The sequence below is a fragment of the Danio rerio genome, chromosome 5 (genome assembly GCF_052040795.2).
Source record: "Danio rerio strain M-AB ecotype USA chromosome 5, GRCz13ab, whole genome shotgun sequence".
In the NCBI taxonomy this organism is placed as follows: domain Eukaryota; kingdom Metazoa; phylum Chordata; class Actinopteri; order Cypriniformes; family Danionidae; genus Danio; species Danio rerio.
The window spans coordinates 10,172,661-10,194,337 of NC_141025.1; the positions used below are offsets into that span (position 1 = coordinate 10,172,661).

The 21,677-nt window shown below is 40.9% G+C and overlaps 3 protein-coding genes and 2 pseudogenes across 6 annotated transcripts in view; all 5 read left to right on the plus strand.

The window, feature by feature from the left end:
• Positions 1-7,396: 7,396 nt before the first annotated feature.
• On the plus strand, positions 7,397-19,871 carry ugt2b3 (UDP glucuronosyltransferase 2 family, polypeptide B3). 2 transcript variants are annotated; one of them, NM_001365233.1, is given in 6 exon segments: positions 7,397-8,160; positions 18,087-18,235; positions 18,614-18,745; positions 18,928-19,015; positions 19,204-19,426; positions 19,513-19,871. In NM_001365233.1, coding segments are annotated over 6 exon segments (1,584 nt in total). In that variant the 5' UTR covers positions 7,397-7,451; the 3' UTR covers positions 19,796-19,871.
• ugt2b1 (UDP glucuronosyltransferase 2 family, polypeptide B1) lies at positions 7,402-20,726 on the plus strand. Its single transcript, NM_001177338.3, is given in 6 exon segments — positions 7,402-8,160; positions 18,087-18,235; positions 18,614-18,745; positions 18,928-19,015; positions 19,204-19,426; positions 19,513-20,726. Coding segments are annotated over 6 exon segments (1,584 nt in total). The 5' UTR covers positions 7,402-7,451; the 3' UTR covers positions 19,796-20,726.
• ugt2b5 (UDP glucuronosyltransferase 2 family, polypeptide B5) overlaps positions 7,438-21,677 on the plus strand; it is a 43,887-nt gene continuing 29,647 nt past the window's right edge. The window contains exon 1 of the mRNA XM_087251057.1: positions 7,438-7,441. The gene's annotated coding sequence lies outside the window, so the exon portion shown is untranslated. The remainder of the gene's footprint in view (positions 7,442-21,677) is intronic.
• On the plus strand, positions 9,945-10,631 carry ugt2b2p (UDP glucuronosyltransferase 2 family, pseudogene B2; annotated as a pseudogene; the record flags this gene model as incomplete). The annotated part of the gene is given in 1 exon segment (NR_033479.1): positions 9,945-10,631. The product of NR_033479.1 is annotated as a UDP glucuronosyltransferase 2 family, pseudogene B2 (transcript).
• Positions 15,080-16,475, plus strand: ugt2b4p (UDP glucuronosyltransferase 2 family, pseudogene B4; annotated as a pseudogene). The gene is given in 1 exon segment (NR_033480.1): positions 15,080-16,475. The product of NR_033480.1 is annotated as a UDP glucuronosyltransferase 2 family, pseudogene B4 (transcript).

Sequence of the window (21,677 nt, forward strand, 5' to 3'; positions counted from 1 at the left end):
TAATTACATGCACATTTTCAACTTTAGAACCACAAATAAATTAAGTAGCCGAAATTGCTAAATTTTTAGTTTGTTTTCAGATTTACTGTTCATGCTTGTAAGAAGTACATTTAACAACAACATTTTTGTTTTTCGGTAGTTTTTTATTTGTATTAAACCACAGATTTTCATTGTTTTACAAAACAAAAACATGTACTATCCCATATTATCAGTGTAAAAAATAACAAAAAACATTATTGTGTGGACTTAAAAATACAAAAGAACTCCATTAGTGTGAGTTAGTAACCTCATTTCTTTGTGTTGCTACAAGTTAAATATTGTTTTAAAGCAACTGACAGATATGTTTACCTTTAAATTACCTGCATTTTTAAATTTATGTAATTATCAATATTTTCCTGTTTTGAAAACTTTATAAAATTATTTTGGCAACTTAAAAGTTTTAATCTAATCAGCATTTTTGAATTTTTAAGTTACAATAATGTATTAAACTATGTAGTGGTAACAGATCTCTTGAGTTATTTTTTAGAGTGTAATTTGCACAGCTTTCCTTATTAGTTGACGATAAAAGGCTGTCAGACTCAGAATTTGGATGAATAAATAACTTTATAAAGTCAATAGACTATAGTGTAATGAGTATTGTAAGTGTGTAGTGTATAGTGTGTCACAACATTTGTGCCATTTACTTATTTTAGTGGCAAAACTAGCCACTTTGACAATGTTTTTTACTAAGCCAGCACCTACAAAATGTTTTATTTACTGTATTTTTGACCTCCAGTATATACTTATCGTTACATTATGGTGTAGGATTCATTAATAAAGCATTGTAAATACAAGTATGTACTAATATATATTGTCCAATACACATCATCTAGATCAGGGGTGTCCAAACTCGGTCCTGGAGGGCCTGTCCTGCATGTTTTAGTTCCAACCCCAATTAATCACACCTGAACAAGCTAATCAAGCTCTTTCTAGGTATACTTAAAACTTCCGGGCAGGTGTGCTAAAGGAAGTTGGAGCTAAACTATGCAGGACACCGGCCCTCCAGGACCGAGTTTGGACACCCCTGATCTAGATGCACTGGGATGCAATATCCAACCCGGGCTCATTGTGGAAACGTAGTCCCGCGGACGTTTCTGGAGACCGCGGAATACGTCCCGGCGGGTACGTACGGCTGCAGTTTTTGTTTTCGCGAATCCACGAGAGGCCGCTGTTGTGCGCTTTTTCGCACCTCAGACGCCTCTCGCGAGTGCGGTTCGCGACCGCGCTGTTCTCGCGTGAACCCACCGGAGGCCGCTGTCCGACTGACCGGATGATTGACTGCCCTCCTCCTTCCCCGAACCCAACTAATTTTATCGATCGACCCACCCGCCCGCTTGCTTCCCTAAACCCGAGCAACAGTTTACAAAAAGCCATCCAAAAAAATAAAAGCCCCGATTTTTTTTTTTCTACCGCGTTTTCGGATTTCACCACGTTCTCACCCTGTCACGAAACTCGTTCACTTAATTTTTGGGATTCTGTTTTTGTCTTACCTGATTGCTGGAACTGCTCTTCCCCGGACTCGAAACCGATCGCCATGTTCGACTCCTCTCTGCATCTCGAGCCTGCCAACGTACACGGTGAGACAAACGGGTTGCAGCGGGGAAGCCCTCCACAAGGAGGTAAGGCAAGCGCGAAAGGGAACAGCGTCACACCGCCCCACAACGTTCGCTTAAAAAAAATAAACACGGCCGTACATACCCCTTGGGACGTATTCCGCTGTCTCCAGAAACGTCCGCGGGACTACGTTTTCAGAATGAGCTTGGGTTGGCAATATCAGTGATGTATCCTGGGGTCACTGGGTGTTTCGGGTCTTTCAACATCAGACATCTTCGCCCAGGTGACCAAGCTGGGGTTGATCAGACCACAGCTTGCATCCCATTAGCCATCGGATCAGCCCTCTTTATCCAAAGCCATCTTGAGGCTATCTCTGCAGCCTCACAAATGGACTTAATGGCCTTCTTCTTAGCTGCTACTGCTAAGCCTAGTTGGTTGAAGACTTTACAGAATAAACGCCTTGCAAACCCGCTACAGCCCACCTCTATTGGCTCACAGTTGGTCTTTCAGCCCCCTTCTCAGCACTTATCTACTAGCTCCTGGTACTTCGAGTATTTCCTTTCATTTGCCTCTTCCATCCACTCCTCCCAGAGCACTGTTAGTTCAAGCATAATCAACTGTCTTGTTGCCTCAGAAATGATAATTATGTCTGATCAGAGTGATGTTGTAACTATGTGCTGTAGGAACAGGTCGACTTGCAACTGCCAGTCAGGGGCTGAGTGGAGAAGGCCCGGCCTTGACATTTGCAGTTGGAAGGGTTCCCCCCCAGCTTTCACATACTCAATCCTTCTTTTCGGGGCAAGGTGGTACCTTCCAAAGATGATGGCATTGCATATGCTTTCTGCCACCACCTTCAGTACTTGGTCATGCCAGGGCCTTTGGACAGCTGCTCAATTGGTGATCCCCTACCAGAGCATAACTGGCATGCTGGAGTCTCAATTTTGCCCCACACATGAAGGTTGGCTGGACTTGGTAGTGTATAGTACACAGCCTAGATGAGGAATCGGATGTGCTGGAAGTCTGTCTACATTATGTTTTTCCAGGTGATCTTACGTTGTAGGCTTGCTCAGACTTCTTCCTGGATTAGCTGGTGTCTCTCCTTTTCTCTGGCCTTGCCCACTAGGGTCTTTGGGGAAAATCCCAAGCCAGCTTTCCCTGTTGCCAGTGTGCCAACCAACTCCTTCTGCCTGATGCATGACTCCGCCACCTCCACTGCTCTCTCCGCCCTCCACCCTGTTCTCACTGTCCTCAATGCCAGCTCCTGACACTTTCTGATCCCTGAAGTCTCTGTACTGCAGGGCTTCTCTTGTGCATGCCACCCTAAATTCTTCAGTGAGTGAATTGAAAGGCAGCTGTAAGATGTTACTAGTCCCATAGAGGGCTGCACTGCTGAGACTGCAGTGTAAGCCTATCCATCTGCGCAGAAAGCTTGTGATGTTTATATCTTTCTTTAAACCGTACACTTTACAAGAGTATGAACCATCTGATGGGTTTGTGTTACATTACGCTAATAGGAGAAGCCAAAATAACCAGTTCTGGATATATGTCCAGTTGTGGACTTATGTCGTTGTATAGTCCAAGCATTTTTGTCAGTCTTTTGGCATATATATTGTTTTTACATGCTCTTTTTCACAGTATGTTAACTTCTCATACTGAATGTATGCCTAGGACACCTTGATTTAACGAGTGAGCTTGTCTTTTGATAGAAAAATCTCTATTTGTGCAGAAATATCAGAATTAAGAGATGCTGAGCACCTAAAGTTTGACGTCATTCATGCTTTAGACACAGCACAGAGTCGATGACCCATCTAGGGGGACCGGTTACATAACCATGAATGAGTTATATACAAGGTACGTCAAATGCACAAAGGTAATATGTAGTAGAAGTATTTTCTAATGTCATTTTTAAGAGTTTAAGCTTTGTGTATCAACCTGCTTCTCTAGGTTTTACCTTTTACCTTCATATATTGATTTATGAGTGCGTAACCCTAACCCTAACCCTTGGTGAAATGTATCAGTATAAAAATAAACCATACAGTACATGCACTCAAAAAATGATATGTTGGCTTTAATTAACTTTTTTATGTCAACAGGTTCCACGTAACCGAGTTAAGTTACCTTAAAGAAAGAATATTCATTTGAGTAAACTTAAGTAAGTTACATAAAGGTAATGTTATGTTGTTTAGTTCAATCAACGCAACATTTATAATTTAGCTTCAATTTATTTACACTGTTAAAAAAATCTGTTAAATTTACGGAAAAATACCGGCAGTGAATTTTCTGTAAAAATACAGAAGGTTTATAGGACTGTTTAAAATTGAAACAAAATAACCGTATTCCATCATCTCATACTATGCTCATTTTACAAAAACCTAGTTTAGCTTACAAAAACGTAGTCATTCAATGCACTAATGTGTTCATGTGTGTATAATTAGCAAACAGATTTTCACTGCATTAGTAACTATACAGTTACCTTTAAATAAAAGAAGATGCAGCTCAACATCAGCTATCCTTAGTTCATATTGGACTTGCACACAGATGCATACTATCCTCCACAATGTTCAAGGCAGAATACACAAATGATATCAAGTGAAATGACATAGAATAATTTGCCATCAAGTGACTGGTAGTCACTAGATTATCTGAAGATTGTGTCAAGATTGTGCTTGTGCATGTTATGATAGCCGTTTTAACATTAAATCATAATTGAATTGCCTCTTGTTACAGTTATGAAATAGTTTGACAACAAGCAGGAAATGTTCATGGGTTAATGACATGACCACATTGGTACTCGAGTGCCATCGAGTGTCAGATGTGAAAGTATGTTGTGGGACTACTATACAGGAGTTATTATTATGGATTATAGATAGCCAAATTTAGCATTTTTAAAAAAAAGTTTTTTTAAAGCATGTCAGTAAAACATGAACATTATCATGAATGTATTAGAACATATGATTGTTTTTTTTGTTTTTTTTTTAATAATACCAAAAAATTCTTTCAAGTGTGCATCTCTTGACTTGCTTGTACAGCCATGTTGCCGCTGTAGCTGGTGTATTCTGGGAAATTTTTGTACTTGTTGGTTTTTAGTGTGGTCCGGGAAAATTTCAGTTTTAAGGGCTATCAAGCCATTCCGCTTAGCGCTATGCCTTCAAGCTAAAAAGAATTGAGACACCCTTACTCCTTGAACGTGCAACACAGAGGGTAGGAATAAAGTCTGATTCATACTTCTGCATTAAGTGATTGGTTTGACCCACAGGACATACCTTTGCAGGTAGTTATGCATTTATACTTCTGTGTGCTGTTTGTGTTGCTATGCAATAACGCTTCCTAAACGCCGGCGGTAGGTTGTTATGTTCCTCTATGTCGAGTTTCTTCATGAGTGTTTTGTTTTTTCTGAACGCTACCTTAATGTGCAAGTAGCTCAAAGTCGCTCATTCAGAGGCGGGAACCGGCAGACGTGCAACAACTTTAATCATAAGGTAAATACAAAACAACAGTTTCCATCTAGAGGTCCTTCATGGGACTCCACACTTGTAAACACCGGTCCACACCACACCGGTCCCGCCTACACTGGTCAAAGCTACCAAGCTGACCAATCACAGAGCTTACGCTACGCATTGTTGTGACGTGTAGTTACATTTTTTGAGAGGTGAGCGTCAGCCAGGGCTATGCAACCGCGCAAAGGCTGTGCCAAAGCATACACGTGGGCTTGACACAGAAGTATAAATTAGCCTTAAGGGGAAGGGCTAAAGCAGGGGTGCCCAATCCTGTTTCTGGAAATCTACCAAGTGTGCCGCAAGCCTGCGTTTGAGTGAAGGTCTCGGCCGTTAGATCGCCCCCTGGGGGCTGGCTGCAGCACAAGTCATAAAGCCCGCCTCCTCCGTGTTAATGAAGGAGACTTGAGCCCAAATGAAAAAATTAATTACACTTGCAATAAAATGTCCCAAAAGATGGTTCTGGTCGATTAAGGCACTGGTTATTGTGCTGAAATAGGTGCAGATCTTCATTTTTGTAAACAGTTTGTTTTTAGCAGTAATTTAATGCTGGGCGTGTCATCGTGATTGACAGCTGTGATTGACAGTTTCTCAAAGCGCGGCGTCTGAGCTTCAGCAGAAGACTGAAGTGTTATTACTCGATTTCTGTGTTATTTTACCATGACAAAATGAGTTCAGCAGTAAACTATAGTTTCTGACATACATGATCCTGGTGGAACTCTGTTTATTCGCTAAGTTCAGGGATTTTTTCGGGCTTTATTAGTTTGCTGATACACGCCTAACCACCCAGATAGCAAAACACAGTTCCGGCTAGATTCTTGCCTGCCGGAGACTTACCCCTCAGAGCTCAGACTGACTACCTCTGCTGGACCTACTCTGGATGCCTGGACTCACTACCCGATTCCAGCCCAAGTCAATCGAGCCAGATGCGGCAGCCGAGCGAGCCGGCGCTGCTGCATGCGAGCCGGAATCAGCCCGCGACGCCGCGAGTAGGTTATGCGCTGCGGCCCGGAGCTGGCACGATTGAATATATAAAACCCTCATATTTGTTAACGTTATTACATCCATTTGTGTTGATATGACAGCAAACGCATGCTGAGAAGTTCGGGGGGCGTAGTTGATTTTACATAAAGCGTTTGGTTGGAAGCTCGACTCTGCTCATTTTCGTGGCTCCTCCTCTGGCTCCATCAGACAGTCCTTCTGCGCATGTCAAGGCTCCAATTTCAGCAGTCTTTTGCGACAGTTTGTGCCCGTCAAGCAGGCGTTTTGCCCTCAAGGCGTTCAATGGGAAAAAGGGCTGTCGCGTCGTCCATATTTTTTACAGTCATTGAAATCTACCTTCCTGCAGAGTTCAGCTCCAACCCTGATCAAAAACAACTAAACCAAGTAGGATCTTTAGGAGCACTTGGTAATTTAAAGACTGGTGCGATTGAAGATAACAGCCTAACTCTGCAGGAATGTAGATCTCCAGGAACAGGAGTGGTCACCCCTGGGGTAAATGCTGATTTATACTTTTGCATCAAGCACATGCGAATGGTCTGGCGCAGCTTTCGCACTGCTGCATAGCCCTCACTGGACCTAGAGCCGCAATCGCGATGGAGCGAGTGTTTACAAGTGTAAAGTCCCATGAAGGAGCTCCAAATGGAAACTGTTGTTTTGTGCTTAACTAATGTTTAAAGTTGTTACACGTCAGCCGGTTCCTACCTGTATTGAGTGAATATCAGCTACTTGTACATTAAGGTAGCATTCAGAAAAAACTAAACACCAGCGAAGAAACTCGACACAGAGGAACATAAAACTTGCTGCCAGCTAGCGTTTCAGAAGTGTTATTGCAGAGGTATACAAACAGTGTGCTGAAGTATAAATGCGATACTACGCGCAAGGCAGGCACCTTGGGTCATGCCGATCACTCGACGCAGAAGTATAGATCAGCCTTCAGGGGTAGAATTGTGATTGGGCCTTAGTGTGCTTCAATGTTTTATTTTACAGAAAAATTATTGAACTTTTAAAGCTGACTTAGGAAAGCATTGGCACTTTACATGGCTCATGTTAAATCTGTGTGCTTGGTGAAGAGTTTGTCAGAAAGCACAAAGAAACACAGACTCAGTTGCTGGTAATCATGATACTCATTGTCTGACTTCAGTTATGGATATGGAAATACTATGGCATACCATGACAGACAAAAGTCACCCCCTCTCCCCAATGTTTGAACTTGTTTTACCTTTTTCTTTGGCCTCTACCTTTTACTTTATTGATTTATGAGCTCCATGACTTGTTGATACCCTTACACTAGCTTAAAAATTAAACCAGGCTGTACATATTCAAGCAGAACACTGATAATCTCATACTCTGCCATTTGCAATCATGAGACTCGTGGTCTGTTTTCTTTCTCTGCTCACTGTGTTCAGCGCTGGACAATGTGGGAATATATTAGTCTGGTATACTGAGGGCAGCCACTGGATTAATCTGAAGATTGTGTTGGACACTTTATTGGACAGGGGACACAATGTTACCGTGCTGATGCCTGATGGCGCTCTCTTCATGAAAGCCAAAGAATCGGATCGCTTCTCCTACCAGCACTTCAGTGTGTCCACATCTGCACAGGACATGCAAGATTTCTTGGATGAATTTCTGCATTTCTCAGTGTTTGAGCTGGAGAATTCAAACTTGCTGCAGATTCAAATGAAATTCTTTGACCTTCTTTCCAAACATCAGGATATGAGTTTGTCATACTGTGACGGCATTCTGAAATCTCCAGAGTTGATGGACAAATTGAAGAAAGGAAAGTTTGACGTTCTCCTGTCAGATCCAATGTACCCATGTAGTGATATTGTGGCTGAAGAGCTGAATGTTCCCTTGGTTTACACGTTCAGATTCTCCCTTGCTCACACTATGGAGCGCATGTGTGGTCAGATACCAGCTCCACCATCATATGTTCCTGGAGCCACGAGTAAACTCACAGACAAGATGAGCTTCACTGAGCGAATCTACAGTATGCTTTTCTACCTTTCTATAGATACTTTTTATAGACTCATTTGGAAAAGATTTGACAACTATTACACTGAATATCTTGGTAAGTAAAGGGAAGCTTCCAAATAATAAATAATTATCCTCTTCCAGAATAGTATGCACAGAATGTAAGAGATAGATCTCAAGTGACCGGGTGAAAGGTTTTGGGCTTGTTCCTTTATCTAATCAAACACAGTTAGTGATCATGTAATACTGCAGTACAAGCAAATTACTCATAATATGTGTCTCTGAATAACAAAAGCAGTCATAAATTTATTTATTTTTTAAATTGAGGTTTATACATCATCTGAAAGCTGAATAGTCATTGTCTTGTTGGGAGGTAAACCTTCAGTCCAATCTGTGTTCCTGAGGACTCTGGGGAAGGTTTTCGTCCAGGATATCGCTGTACCTGGCAGCATTCATCTTTCTCTCGATTGCAACCAATCGTCCTGTCCCTGCAGCTAAAAAATACAACCCAGACTCATTCTGAAAACGTACCTCAATATACATTTCTGGAGAGTGCCAATCCCAGGAGCTATGTTTTTTTTGTTGCAGTTTTTGTTTTCGCAAATCCACCAGAAGCCGTTGTGCATGCTTTTTGAGATCTCAAATTTCTCTCACAAGTGCCATTCCTGCCCTCTTTTCTCATGTAAATCCACCTGAGGCCGATGTTGCCTGACTTACTGACTGACTGATCGACTGACTCAACCTCCTCCTTCCCTAAACCCAACCAATAGGGTTTTCAAAAGCACCGAATGACCTGCCCATCCACTTCCCTAAACCCAACCGACAGTTTTAAAAACTAATCCAGAAAAAGAAAGCCCTCACTTGGTTTTTACCACATTTTTAGATTTTACCACATTCTCACCCTGTTATTGACTTGTTTATTTTATTTTTTGGCTTCTGTTTTTGTCTTACCTGCTTTCTGGAACCATTCTTTACCGGACTCGAACCTCATCGTTGTGGTCAACTCCTCCCTGCATCTCAAGTCCGCCGACATACATGGCGAGCTAATTGGACAAACTGGTAACAGCGGGAAAGCCGTCCATTTGGAGGTAAGCAGTCAGCTGGTAAGCGCAAAAAAGAACGGCATTATACCTCCCCATAGCATTCGTTTTAAAAACGAAATGCAACTATACGTACTTCTGGCTACATAATTCGCAGAAATGTCTATAGGGTTACATTTTCAGAAAGAGCCTGTGTTGCAAAAATACCCCCCACAGCATGATGCTGCCGTCATGATGAAATATGCAACTGCAATATCTATCAGTTTACTGCTTTAGGAAAGCATCTTTACCTGGCTCATTTCATGTTAAATCTGTATGCTCTGTAAAGAGTTTGTCAGAAAGTAGTTGAAGGACACAGAGAAGCACAGACTCGGTTGCTGGTAACCATGACACTGATTGTCTTAGTTCAGCTATGGATATGGAAATACTATGGCATACCATGACAGACAAAATTGAAGAGAGTTTGATGTTGCTCTGCCTGAACTAGTTAGAAAGGCACTTACACTAATATGAATGTAATCCAGTACTTGCAGAGTTTTACACAAGAGAGGAAAAACGTTAAATAGTTGTCTTAAAAACCCTCCATAAAATGGTGGATATAAGCTTCTAATAAATGAGTATATGTAAAAGCAACCTTTTATATTATTTTGCTTTCTTGTTTAAAACATTTTTATACATTTGGCTTTTATTTTTCACTGTTCCCCCTCCAGTTATTATACGATTGTGTTTGAACTTGCATTACTTTTTCCTGTGGCCTCCTACCTTTATCTTAAGTGATTTATAAACTTCGTGACTTGTTGAGATCTATACACTAGGTTAAAAATTAAACCAGACAGTACATGTCCAAGCAGATCACTGATGATCTCATACTCTGTCATTTGCAAGCATGAGATTCGTGGTCTGTTTTCTTTCTCTGCTCACTGTGTTCAGCGCTGGACAATGTGGGAATATATTAGTCTGGTATACTGAGGGCAGCCACTGGATTAATCTAAAGATTGTGTTGGACACTTTAATGGACAGGGGACATAATGTTACAGTGCTGGTTCCTGATGGCGCGCTCTTTATGAAAGCCAAAGAATCGGATCGCTTCTCCTACCAGCACTTCAGTGTGTCCACATCTGCACAGGACATGCAAGACTTGATAGATGAAGTTCTGCATTTCTCAGTGTTTGAGCTGGAGAATTCAAACCTGCTGGAGATTCATAGAAAATTCTCTGAACTTGGTTCCAGACAACAAGATATGGGACTTTCATACTGTGACGGCATTCTGAAATCTCCAGAATTGATGGACAAACTGAAGAAAGGAAAGTTTGACGTTGTCCTGTCAGATCCAGTGTACCCGTGTAGTGATATTGTGGCTGAGGAGCTGAATGTTCCCTTGGTTTACACCTTGAGATTCTCAATTGCTCATACAGCAGAGCGCATGTGTGGTCAGATACCAGCTCCACCATCATATGTTCCTGGAGCCATGAGTAAACTCACAGAAAAGATGAGCTTTACTGAGCGAATCTTTAATATGCTATTCTACCTTTCTATAGATGCTTTTTACAGTGTTTCTTGGAAAAAATTTGACAACTATTACACTGAATATTTCGGTGAGTAATATAAAGCTTTACATAATAATTTATTGGCCTTCTTAAAAAATAGCATGCACAAAATGTAAGAGACGTTTCCATTTAGTCACCAAATTAATAATTTGGTCTTGTTCCTTTAGCCCAGTGTTGTCAAACTACTCTGCAGTTTTAGTTTCCACCCTGCTTTAACACACTTACCTGTAGATTGCAAACAACCCTGGAAGACTCATTTAGTTTGATCAGGTGTGTTTTATGAGGGATAAAACTAAACTTTCAGTTTGTTCTAAATGAGATATGTCACTTTCTGAAAGGCAATGTAAACAATCAAATTTAATTATTGTTCCAATTGGAAGTTCTCAAAATGTGGAAGTGCCATTCAAAATGAACCATTTTAAAGGATACAACTGATGGACACTTTGGGTCCCCATGATTTGGAAGGGCTCATTCCTATGCTCTAATCTCTTCAGAGAGACCCTCCAGACGTATTGGGGTAAAGGGATGAATGAGTCCTTCCGAATGGGAACCCAGTGTGTGCTCCAAGATCCACTTTTTTTACATGTGACTTCAATGTGAAGGGTTTATAGGCGGGGTAGGTGTAGACGTTTATAGAGCATGAGAGTGTATGGCTGAAGCCAGGTTTATACTTCTGCGTCAAGTGATCTGCGTTACCTACGGCACATGCAACGCGCGTAGCTGTGTATTTATAATTCTGCGCGCTGTTTCGGGTTGTTCTGCAATAACACCTCCAAAACGCTAGTTGGCAGTGAGGTGTTAATGCTCCTTTGTGTCGAGTTTTTTCGCTGGTGTTTTGTTTTTTTTGAATGCTTCCTTAATGTACAAGTGGCTTAAACTCATTTTGAGGCAGGAACTGGCGGACGTGCAACAAAACTTTCCATCCGGAGCTCCTTCACGGGACTCCACATTTGTAAACAATCACTCCACTGGGCTCGTGCGGCTCTCGGTCCCGCCCAAACTCGTTAGCGCTACCAAGCTGACCAATCACAGAGCTTGCGCTACGCGTCGTTGCGACATGTAGTTACATTTTTTGAGAGGTGCACGTCCGTGATGCCGACAACCACGGCATAGGGCGATGTGTCCACACGTAGGCTGCGCCGTAGCATACACGTGCACTTGACACAGAAGTTTTAATCAGCCTTGAGAGTGCATGTGCAGTTAAGGCCGTGTCACACTGTGGGATTTTTTCATTTTTCTTTTTTATAATCCTAAACAATTGTAGTATGTCAGACTGCTGGAACATGGCTCCAATGTCACACTGTAAGACCTCAGCTGTAATTAAGTCAGACTGAACCACAATAAAGACGTGCCAAACACGAAAGAAAATGACCCAGAGTTTGATGTCATCCATCCGTGACAATTTCACAATCCCACATTCTGAAATGATTCCTCACAGCAAACGTAGACAATCTGTAGCGGCAATTTTGCACAAACCGTGTCTCAATAATAAAATCAGGAAGGTAATAAAACGATTTTGAAAATTTCAGCAGTCAGTTGAATTGTCGCATGGATTGCATCATCAAATTCGGAGCTCCTATTGGTTCTTGGATTGACGCTCATTGCATCTGTTGTCACACTGCTGGAAAGTGTCTGAAATCTTCTGACACTGCCAGAACTTCATCTGAGGAAAAATCTGATTGCAACAGGCTCTAAGCTGTCAGTGAACGTGTTAAACCAACAATCAAAGATCACAGATTTTAGCCTAGAATTTTAGTAATCTTTTAGGATTTCCCAAGTTTGTCTCAGATGACAAAATCGTGGCTAAAATTTCAGAGTGTGAGCAGGGTTGTAGTCTATAGCCAGAAATTTCCCAACTGTGCAGAGTTGTAGCACTTTAACACCTTTAGCCAATCAGTTCTGAAATTGAGATGTATACAAACAGTCCTATGCCCCCACCCCCACCCCAAAAACAGATTATAGGACTTGTGTACACTATGAACTTGTACCTATCTCTTTGACCTCTACCTTTTACCTAAAACTTTATTGATTTATGAGTGCCGTGACTTGTTGAAATCCATACTCTAGGTTAAAAATTATACCAGGCTGTACATATTCAAGCAGATCACTGTTAATCTCATACTCTGTCATTTGCAATCATGAGACTCGTGGTCTGTTTTCTTTCTCTGCTCACTGTGTTCAGCGCTGGACAATGTGGGAATATATTAGTCTGGCATACTGAGGGCAGCCACTGGATTAATCTAAAGATTGTGTTGGACACTTTATTGGACAGGGGACACAATGTTACAGTGCTGATGCCTGATGGCGCGCTCTTTATGAAAGCCAAAGAATCGGATCGCTTCTCCTACCAGAACTTCAGCGTGTCCACATCCGCACAGGACATGCAAGATTTCTTGGATGAACTTCTACATTTCTCAGTGTTTGAGATGGAGCAATTAAACTTGCTGCAGATTCAAATGAAATTCTTCGACCTTGGTTCCAGACATCAAGATATGGGTTTGTCATACTGTGATGGCATTCTCAAATCTCCAGAGCTGATGGACAAATTGAAGAAAGGAAAGTTTGACGTTCTCCTGTCAGATCCAATGTACCCGTGTAGTGATATTGTGGCTGAAGTGCTGAACGTCCCCTTGGTTTTTACCTTGAGATTCTCCATTGCTCACACTATGGAGCGCATGTGTGGTCAGATACCAGCTCCACCTTCATATGTTCCTGGAGCCATGAGTAAACTCACAGACAAGATGAGCTTTACTGAGCGAATCTTCAACACACTCTTCTACCTTTCTATGGACACTTTTTCTATTATTGCTTGGAAGAAATTTGATAACTATTATACTGAATATTTTGGTGAGTAACAGGAAGCTGTCAAATAGTAATTGAATGATCTGCTTGTAAGAGGCACACTTCAATTTTGTTGTAAAATGAAGGGTTTTGTTCTTGTTTCTTTAGCCAGTTCATACCTCAGTACAGCCTACATATTAATTATGTGACCCTGGACCACAAAACCAGTTATGAGAGTACATTTTTGGAAATTAAGATGTATACATCATCTGATATGTGGAGGAGCAATGGCTCCTTGGGTGACAGAGCTCCTTACCTTATCTCTGAGGTTGACATCTGTCACACAGCAAAGGAAGCTAATTACAGCTGCTTGTAACCGAGATCTGGTTCTTTCAGTCATGACCCAAAACCTATGACCATAGGAGTAGGACCTCAGATTGACAAGTAAATTGAGCACTTTACTTTTCGGCTTAGCTCCTTCTTCACCACAGAAGACCCATACATTGACTGCATTGCTGCTGCTTTTTTTGACATGAGCCATTTGTCAGTCTCATGTCCATCCTTCCCTTATTCTTGAATAACTCTCAAAAGATACTTGAACTCTTCTACGTGGGACAAGGACTCTCCTCCAACCTGGAAATGGCAAACCTCCTTTTTGCTGATTCTCAACCCCACACGTCACACTTGAGAGCACACTGTCCTAGTGCATGTTGAAGGTCCAGGTCCAAAGAAGTCAACAGGAAAACATCATCTGCAAATAGCAGAGATGATTTTCTGTGTCCTCGCACCAGACCCAGAGTCCAACATGTTCAAGGACATGCTTGACTTTTTGCAGGCAATGCAAACCAAATTCCTGCACTGGTCATAAAGAGACTGGACAGCCCTTAACAGAGTGCCTCTAACCCTGGTGTGCCCAAACATGGTCCGGGAGGGCCGGTTTCCTGCAAAGATCAGTTCCAATCCCAATCAGACACACCTGGGCAAGCTAATCAAGCTCTTACTAGGCTTTCTAGAAACATCCTTGCAGGTGTGTTGAGGCATGTTGGAGTTAAAATCTGCAGAACTCTGGCCCTCTAGGGCCGAGTTTGGACACCCCTGCTCTAACCCCATCCTCCAAGAGCACCCACTGCATAATTCTTGAATGGACATGAATAAATACCTTCTCCGAGTCTACAAAGCATACATGGACTGGTCCGGTAAATTCCCATAAACCCTCAAGCATCGTAGAGAGCATACAGAGCTGATCCAGTGTTTCACAGCCTAGACAAAATCTGCATTGTTTCTCTTGAATCCAGTGTTCAACTGTCAGCTGGATTCTCCTCTCCAGGACACTGGCATAGGCTTTTCAAATGAGGTTGAGGAGGGTGATCCCTTATAGTTGGACTACACCTTCTGGTCCCTCTTCTTTAAAATTGTGACATCAACCTTTTATATTAGTTTGCGTTCTCTTTTTAAAACTATTGCATAAAATTGGCATCTATTTTTAGTGTACTCCTGTTTCACCCTCAAAAATGATTATAGGACTATGTGTATGAACTTGCTTTACCTTTTTCTTTTGGCCTCTTATCTTTTAGCTTTTATTGATTTATGAGCACCATGACTTGTTGAAATCTATATATTAGGTTAAAAATTAAACCTGGCAGTACATGTTCAAGGAGATCACTGATAATTATACACTGTTATTTGTAATCATGAGCCTCGTGGTCTGTTTTCTTTCTCTGCTCACTGTGTTTAGCGCTGGACAATGTGGGAATATATTAGTCTGGTATACCGAGGGCAGCCACTGGATTAATCTGAAGATTGTGTTGGACACTTTATTGGACAGGGGACACAATGTTACAGTCCTGATGCCTGATGGCGCGCTCTTTATGAAAGTCGAAGAATCGGATTGCTACTCCTTCCAGCACTTCAGCATGTCCACATCTGCACAGGACATGCAAGACTTGATACACGAAGTTCTGCATTTCTCAGTGCTTGAGATGGAGTAATTAAACTTACTGCAGATTCAAATGATATTCTACAATCTTTATTCCAGACATCAATATATGGGTTTGTCCTACTGTGACGGCATTCTGAAATCTCCAAAGTCGATTGGCAATTTGAAAAAAGAAAGGTTTGATGTTCTACTGTCAGATCCAGTGTACCCATGTAGTGATATTGTGGCTGAAGAACTGAACCTTCCCTTGGTTTTTCCACCTTGAAATTCTCAATTGCTCATGCAGATGTCACGTTTTAGCGTGATCAAAACAGAGAAACAAAAAGGGTGCGGATCCAAGTGCAGCAGATTATTTATCTACAGTGCATCAAACAAGGTGATCAGAATACAAAGTAACAAACAAACGACAAAACCAGAAACTAAAACAGAGACAAGGCTCAGAAACAATAACTGGAAAAACTAGATTAGGCAAATGCCAGAACAAGATCAAGAAACAACGAACTAGGCATACAAGACTTACTGGGAAAACTCGAACAGGAAAGACAAGGTAGACCAACGACGGTGGAATGATGGAATATATAGTCCAGATAATCAACAGAAATGGAGACAGCTGTGAATAGCAGATCAGTGTATGTGTTCAGGTGTATGCGCGTGGTAAGTATGGAGTTGTAGTGTTTTGGGACGCTGTAGTTCCATCTGAGTCCTGTTGAACTACAGCGCCCTCAGGTGGTCACAGACAGTTGTGACAGCAGTAGAGCGCATGTGTGGTCAGATACCAGCTCCACCATCATATGTTCCTGGAGCCATGAGTAAACTCACAGACAAGATGAGCTTTACTGAGCGGATCTACAATACACTCTTCTACCTTTCAATAGATGCTTTTTACAGTTTTTCTTGGAAGAAATTTCACAACTATTACACTGAATATTTTGGTAAGTAAAAGGAAGCTTTCAAATAATAAATTAATGACCTGCTTAAAAAAAAGCATCCACAGAATGCAAGAGGCACACTACTATTTAAAATGAAGGGTTTTGTACTTGTTTCTTCAGCTAGTTTATACTTCAGTACAGACTAATTATTTATCATGTGACCTCGAATCACAAAACCGGTCAAAAGTGTATATTTTTGGAAATTAGGATGTATTCATCATCTGAAAGCTGAATATATAAACTTTCCATTGATGTATGGTTCATTGGGACAGGGTAATATTTGGTTGAGAGCCCCCTCAACTGGCTTCTTTCGACAGTGGCTCCTTGGGTGACAGAGCTCCTCACCCTATCTCTGAGGAAAGGATGCTAATTTCAGCTGCTTGTATCCGAGGTCTGGTTCTTTCAATCATGACCCAAAACCCATGACCATAGGTGAGAGTAGGACCTTGGATTAAGCAGTAAATCTAGAGCTTTACTTTTCGGCTTAGCTCCATCTTCACCACAGAAGGCCGGTACATTGACTGCATTACTGCTGCTGCACTGAGCCATCTAAAAGAGACTTGAACTCTTCCACCTGGGGCAAGGACTCTCCTTTAAGCTGGAGATGGCAAGCCTCCTTTTTCGGATGAGCACCAGTGCAGATTCTCACCCCCACATGTCACACTCAACTGTCACAGTGCATTTTGAAGGTCCAAGTTCCAATGAAGACAACAGGACAACATCATCTGCAAACAGCAGAGATGACTCCCTAAACCAGACTTAGAGTCATGTTCAAGGACACGTCAGAATTTTCGCTGGCGATGCAAACCAAATTCCTCTTCCGGTCATACAGAGACAACCCGTAAGAGAATGCCTTCGAACGCATACTCCCAGAGCACCCGTCACAAAGTTCCTCAAACATGATTAAATACCTTCTCCAAGCCTACAAAGCACATGTAGACTGAGCAAACTCCCATGAATAGTTCCTCCTGAATCCAAGGTTCAACTATCAGCTGGATTCTCCGCTCCAGTACTCTGGCATAGGCTTTTCCAGGGAGGCGGAGTATGATCTCCTTACAGTTGGAGCACACCCTCCGGTCCCCCTTTTTTAAAAACGTGACATCAACTTTTTATTTTATTTTGCTTTCTGCTTTTAAAAGCATCGTGTAAGCATTGTTGGCTTATATTTTTCACAGTACCCATGTTTCACCGCCAAAAGGGATTATAGTATGTGTCTAGGAGTGAGAGCAACAGTATCAGTCCCCTGTGGGGATACTCATTTTGGTTAATTTTCCCAACCGACAACCACCACAGGTTAATCGAATATTAACTTGTTAACCGGTCAGATTAATATGAACTTATTATTTATTTTTATAAAATGAATTGACGTGTCTATTTTGTGTCTGACTGAGTCTGAATCATTTAAAAAATTTAAGTCACCAGATGAAAGGTTTTAGGCTTGTTCCTTCAGCTAATCAGTTTTGTAATTATGTTAAACTTCAGTACAGGCAAATTATTCATAATATGTGACCATGAACACCAAAACCAATCATAAGGGTAATTTTTTATTAATCTGAAAGAAGAATAGAAAAGTTATGGTTTAGTATGGTAACGGAACATCATGTTCACTTAATATCCTTTGACTTTTAGCATTAAAGACAAATCAATCATTTGACCCATATAACGCTGTACAATGCTTGTGGTCCAGGGTCAAATATAGAATTTACAGCTGTTCATACAGTATAATGTGCTGCAAAATACTGAATACTATACAAAAAGAAATGTATATACTATCAAACACTTTATTGCAGGACGGCCCACTTCCTATTGTGAGATGATGGGTAAAGCTGATATCTGGTTAATCAGAACCTACTGGGATTTTGAGTTTCCACGGCCATTCGTGCCCAACTTCAAATATATCGGAGGGCTTCACTGCACCCCTGCCAAGCCTTTACCCAAGGTGTGTCTGTGTTTTTAACATTCAGCCTTATTTGTTGGAAAAAAGCAAGCCTACAAGTTCAAGAAGAGTTCATTATTTGACTGAAAGTAATGTCACATGAGTCACATGATGTTTTAGTGATAGTCTGAATTATGTTCATTTAACTCAAGATTTCTTAACCACTTCATTAAAAAAAACGTTATAAAAAAAGAGTAATTTGTTCTTGAGTCGCACTGTGCTGTTTGTGTTAATCTTTTTATCACAGTGATATGTCATTTACCATCTTTATTTCACCAGAACTGCAGTAGATTACCCATGCTGCAGCATATTTCGAATTGTTCATAAATATGTGGAATTACTTTAAACACCTTTAGTTTAAGTGTTTTTGTTGTTGTGCAGGACATGGAAGAGTTTGTGCAGAGCTCAGGGGATGATGGGATCGTGGTCTTCACACTGGGGTCTATGATAGACAAAGTGCCCAAAGAGATGAGCAATAGAATCGCCTCAGCACTGGCACAGATACCACAGAAGGTAAGAGATCATCCCTACAGTGCAGTCTTTACTTGCAAAGTATCATTAAGGATTAAACACTGCTTCTAAATAAATGGACTGAAATGAAATAAAGTCATGTTAAATCTTTACATGTGTTTGTCTGTAATCTCTTATTCATTGCTATGATCAGTTGAGAGTGATTTTGTGTAACTGTGTTACAGGTCTTGTGGCGATACGGTGGAGAGAAACCAGATACTCTTGGTGAAAACACTAGAATCTATAAGTGGATGCCTCAGAATGATTTACTGGGTTTGTATTAACATTTGTGACTGGGTGAAGTAGACTAAGTAGAATCCAATCATGCATCACAGACAGACTAACCTCAACACACTCTCTGTACTTTTACTTGATTATGATTTTTTGGTAATTTCACCACTGTTTGTTGATCTACTTTGTAAGTTACTTCAATGACAAATTAATCTGTTTTTCTCAATCAGGCCACCCCAAAACCAGAGCGTTCATCACTCACGGGGGCACTAATGGCATATATGAGGCCATATATCATGGTGTCCCGATGGTCGGCATCCCCTTGTTTGGTGACCAGCCTGATAATATGGTTCATATGACCACCAGAGGTGCTGCTGTTGTAGTAGACAGCATTAAGAGCATGCAGCCACAAGAACTGGTGGACAAACTCAATACAGTCATTAATGACCCTTCGTAAGTCACTCATATGATCTGATTTACTCTGTTATCAGTGCATAATACTGCAGATCTCTGGACTAAGATGCTCTGTTTCTCCGCAGGTATAAAGAGAATGCAATGCGTTTGTCCAGGATTCATCACGACAGACCAATGAAGCCTTTAGACGAGTCTGTGTTCTGGATTGAGTTCGTCATGCGCAATAAAGGTGCAAAACACCTGCGTGTGGAGGCCCACAACCTGACCTGGTATCAGTACCACTGTCTGGATGCGTTCGCTTTTCTTACCACTGTCCTGACTCTAGTCCTCTACATCTGCTTTAAAATGGCCAAATTCTTCATCATGCGCTGCTGCTTTAGATCAAAAAGGAAAAGCAAGAAAGAGTGATTTACAGATATTGCTAGAGTTAATATGAATACACTTTTCCAGAAGTTACATATTTGTGCCTAAAGGGTCCATGATGGTACTTAAACACTTTTGTATTTTAGGTACTAATAGGTAAACTTTGGCTTCTAATATGCACTTTTAAAGGAACACTCCACTTTTTTTAAATAGGCTTGTTTTACAGCTCCCCTAGACTTAAACAGTTTAGTTTTACCATTTTCGAATCCATTCAGCCAATCTCTGTGTCTGGAGGGAGAAATTTTAGCTTAGCATGCATCATTAAATCCGAATAGACGATTAGAGTCTGATCATTTTCTCATTTGGAACTTGACACTTTTGTAGTTACTATTTTCGGGTGCTCTGTAATATCATTGTGATTCATTGAATTATGCTTATGCACGGGACATTCGCAACTTCCTTTGTGTTTGTACTTTGTGTAAAATTGGCTATATTTTTTTTTCAGTGCCTTGAACCTGCGATTGTAAGATGTGTGAACCTCAAATGCACTGGAGGCTGTAATTTATGATACATGTTTTTTTATTAGTTTATACATCATTATGTGGGCAACGCAGTGGTCACTGGTTTGAGCCTCGGCTGGGTCAATTGGCGTTTCTGTGTGGAGTTTGCATGTTCTCCCTTCATTCGCGTGGGTTTCCTCCGGGTGCTCCGGTTTCTCCCACAGTCCAAAGACATGTGGCACAGGTGAATTGGGTAGACTAAATTGTCCATAGTGTATGAGTGTGAATGAGGGTGTATGGATGTTTCCCAGAGATGGGTTGCAGCTGGAAGGGCATCCGCTGCGTAAAACATATGCTGGATAAGTTGGCGGTTCATTCCGCTGTGACGACCCCAGATAATTAAGGGACTAAGCTGAAAAGAAAATCAATGAATCATAATGTGATCAAATTATTAAAAGTTGGATTGTTAAAAACCAGAGGTTTCGGTTTGAGTTTTATTCTTGATATTACGATATGCTTTTTTACCCTGACTGGGGTTATAATTAATAACATATTAACACTATTTACAACTAATATGGGCCACAATCTAGTCAGGGCAACTGATACATTAATATTATGGTGAGAGATAGGATTAGAGAATAAAACATGATCCATAAGGGTAGTGAAAACTAATAGAGAGGTATTGTTACTAGGGGTGTAACGATACACTCAGCTCACGATACAATGTGTATCATGATATAATGTTCACGATTCGATATGTATCACGATATTTGGAATAAAAATTGAAAATTAAACTTAAATGCAAATTTTATTTAAAAAATTTAATTACCAAGTAAACTATTTTTTATGTATTTCTTTTGTTTCAACTTGTTAAACTGAACCTTCTTTAAGAAAATAAATTAAACAGGACTGTCTCTGGAGAATAAAACAATTAAAAACTTCTTATAAAATATTATTGAAATGATTCAATTCCATTAAATTTAACAGTAAGAGCTTAAGGCTTTGCTTGGTCACTTGCTTTTTTGTGTGTGCAAAAAAAAAATTCTACATTTCCAGGTAATCAGCAGTTCTTTAAAATAATCCTGAACTTATGTGTGTCTGTCTGAGAGGTTTTTATGGATGGCTGTCTTCATGTTGGGCATGATGAGTGACAGGGTGGCCATCTTTTCATTACACAGGACAGTCGTGGCTCTTTTCAGCGGTTTAGGCAGGTTTACTATTTCTTCGGTGTCGCTGATGTCGGCACTATCAAGTGTCTCATGTTGACGTGCATTTTTGTGTACCTCTGTACTCAAAAGTGTTCATGCTCGTCATAATCATAACACTCTAAAATGCGATATGATTATTTAAATAATGTGCACGCTTTCGGTTTCATTTCCACTGCTAAGTGCTGTTCATACTTCCCACGCGGCTCCTGAACGATCACT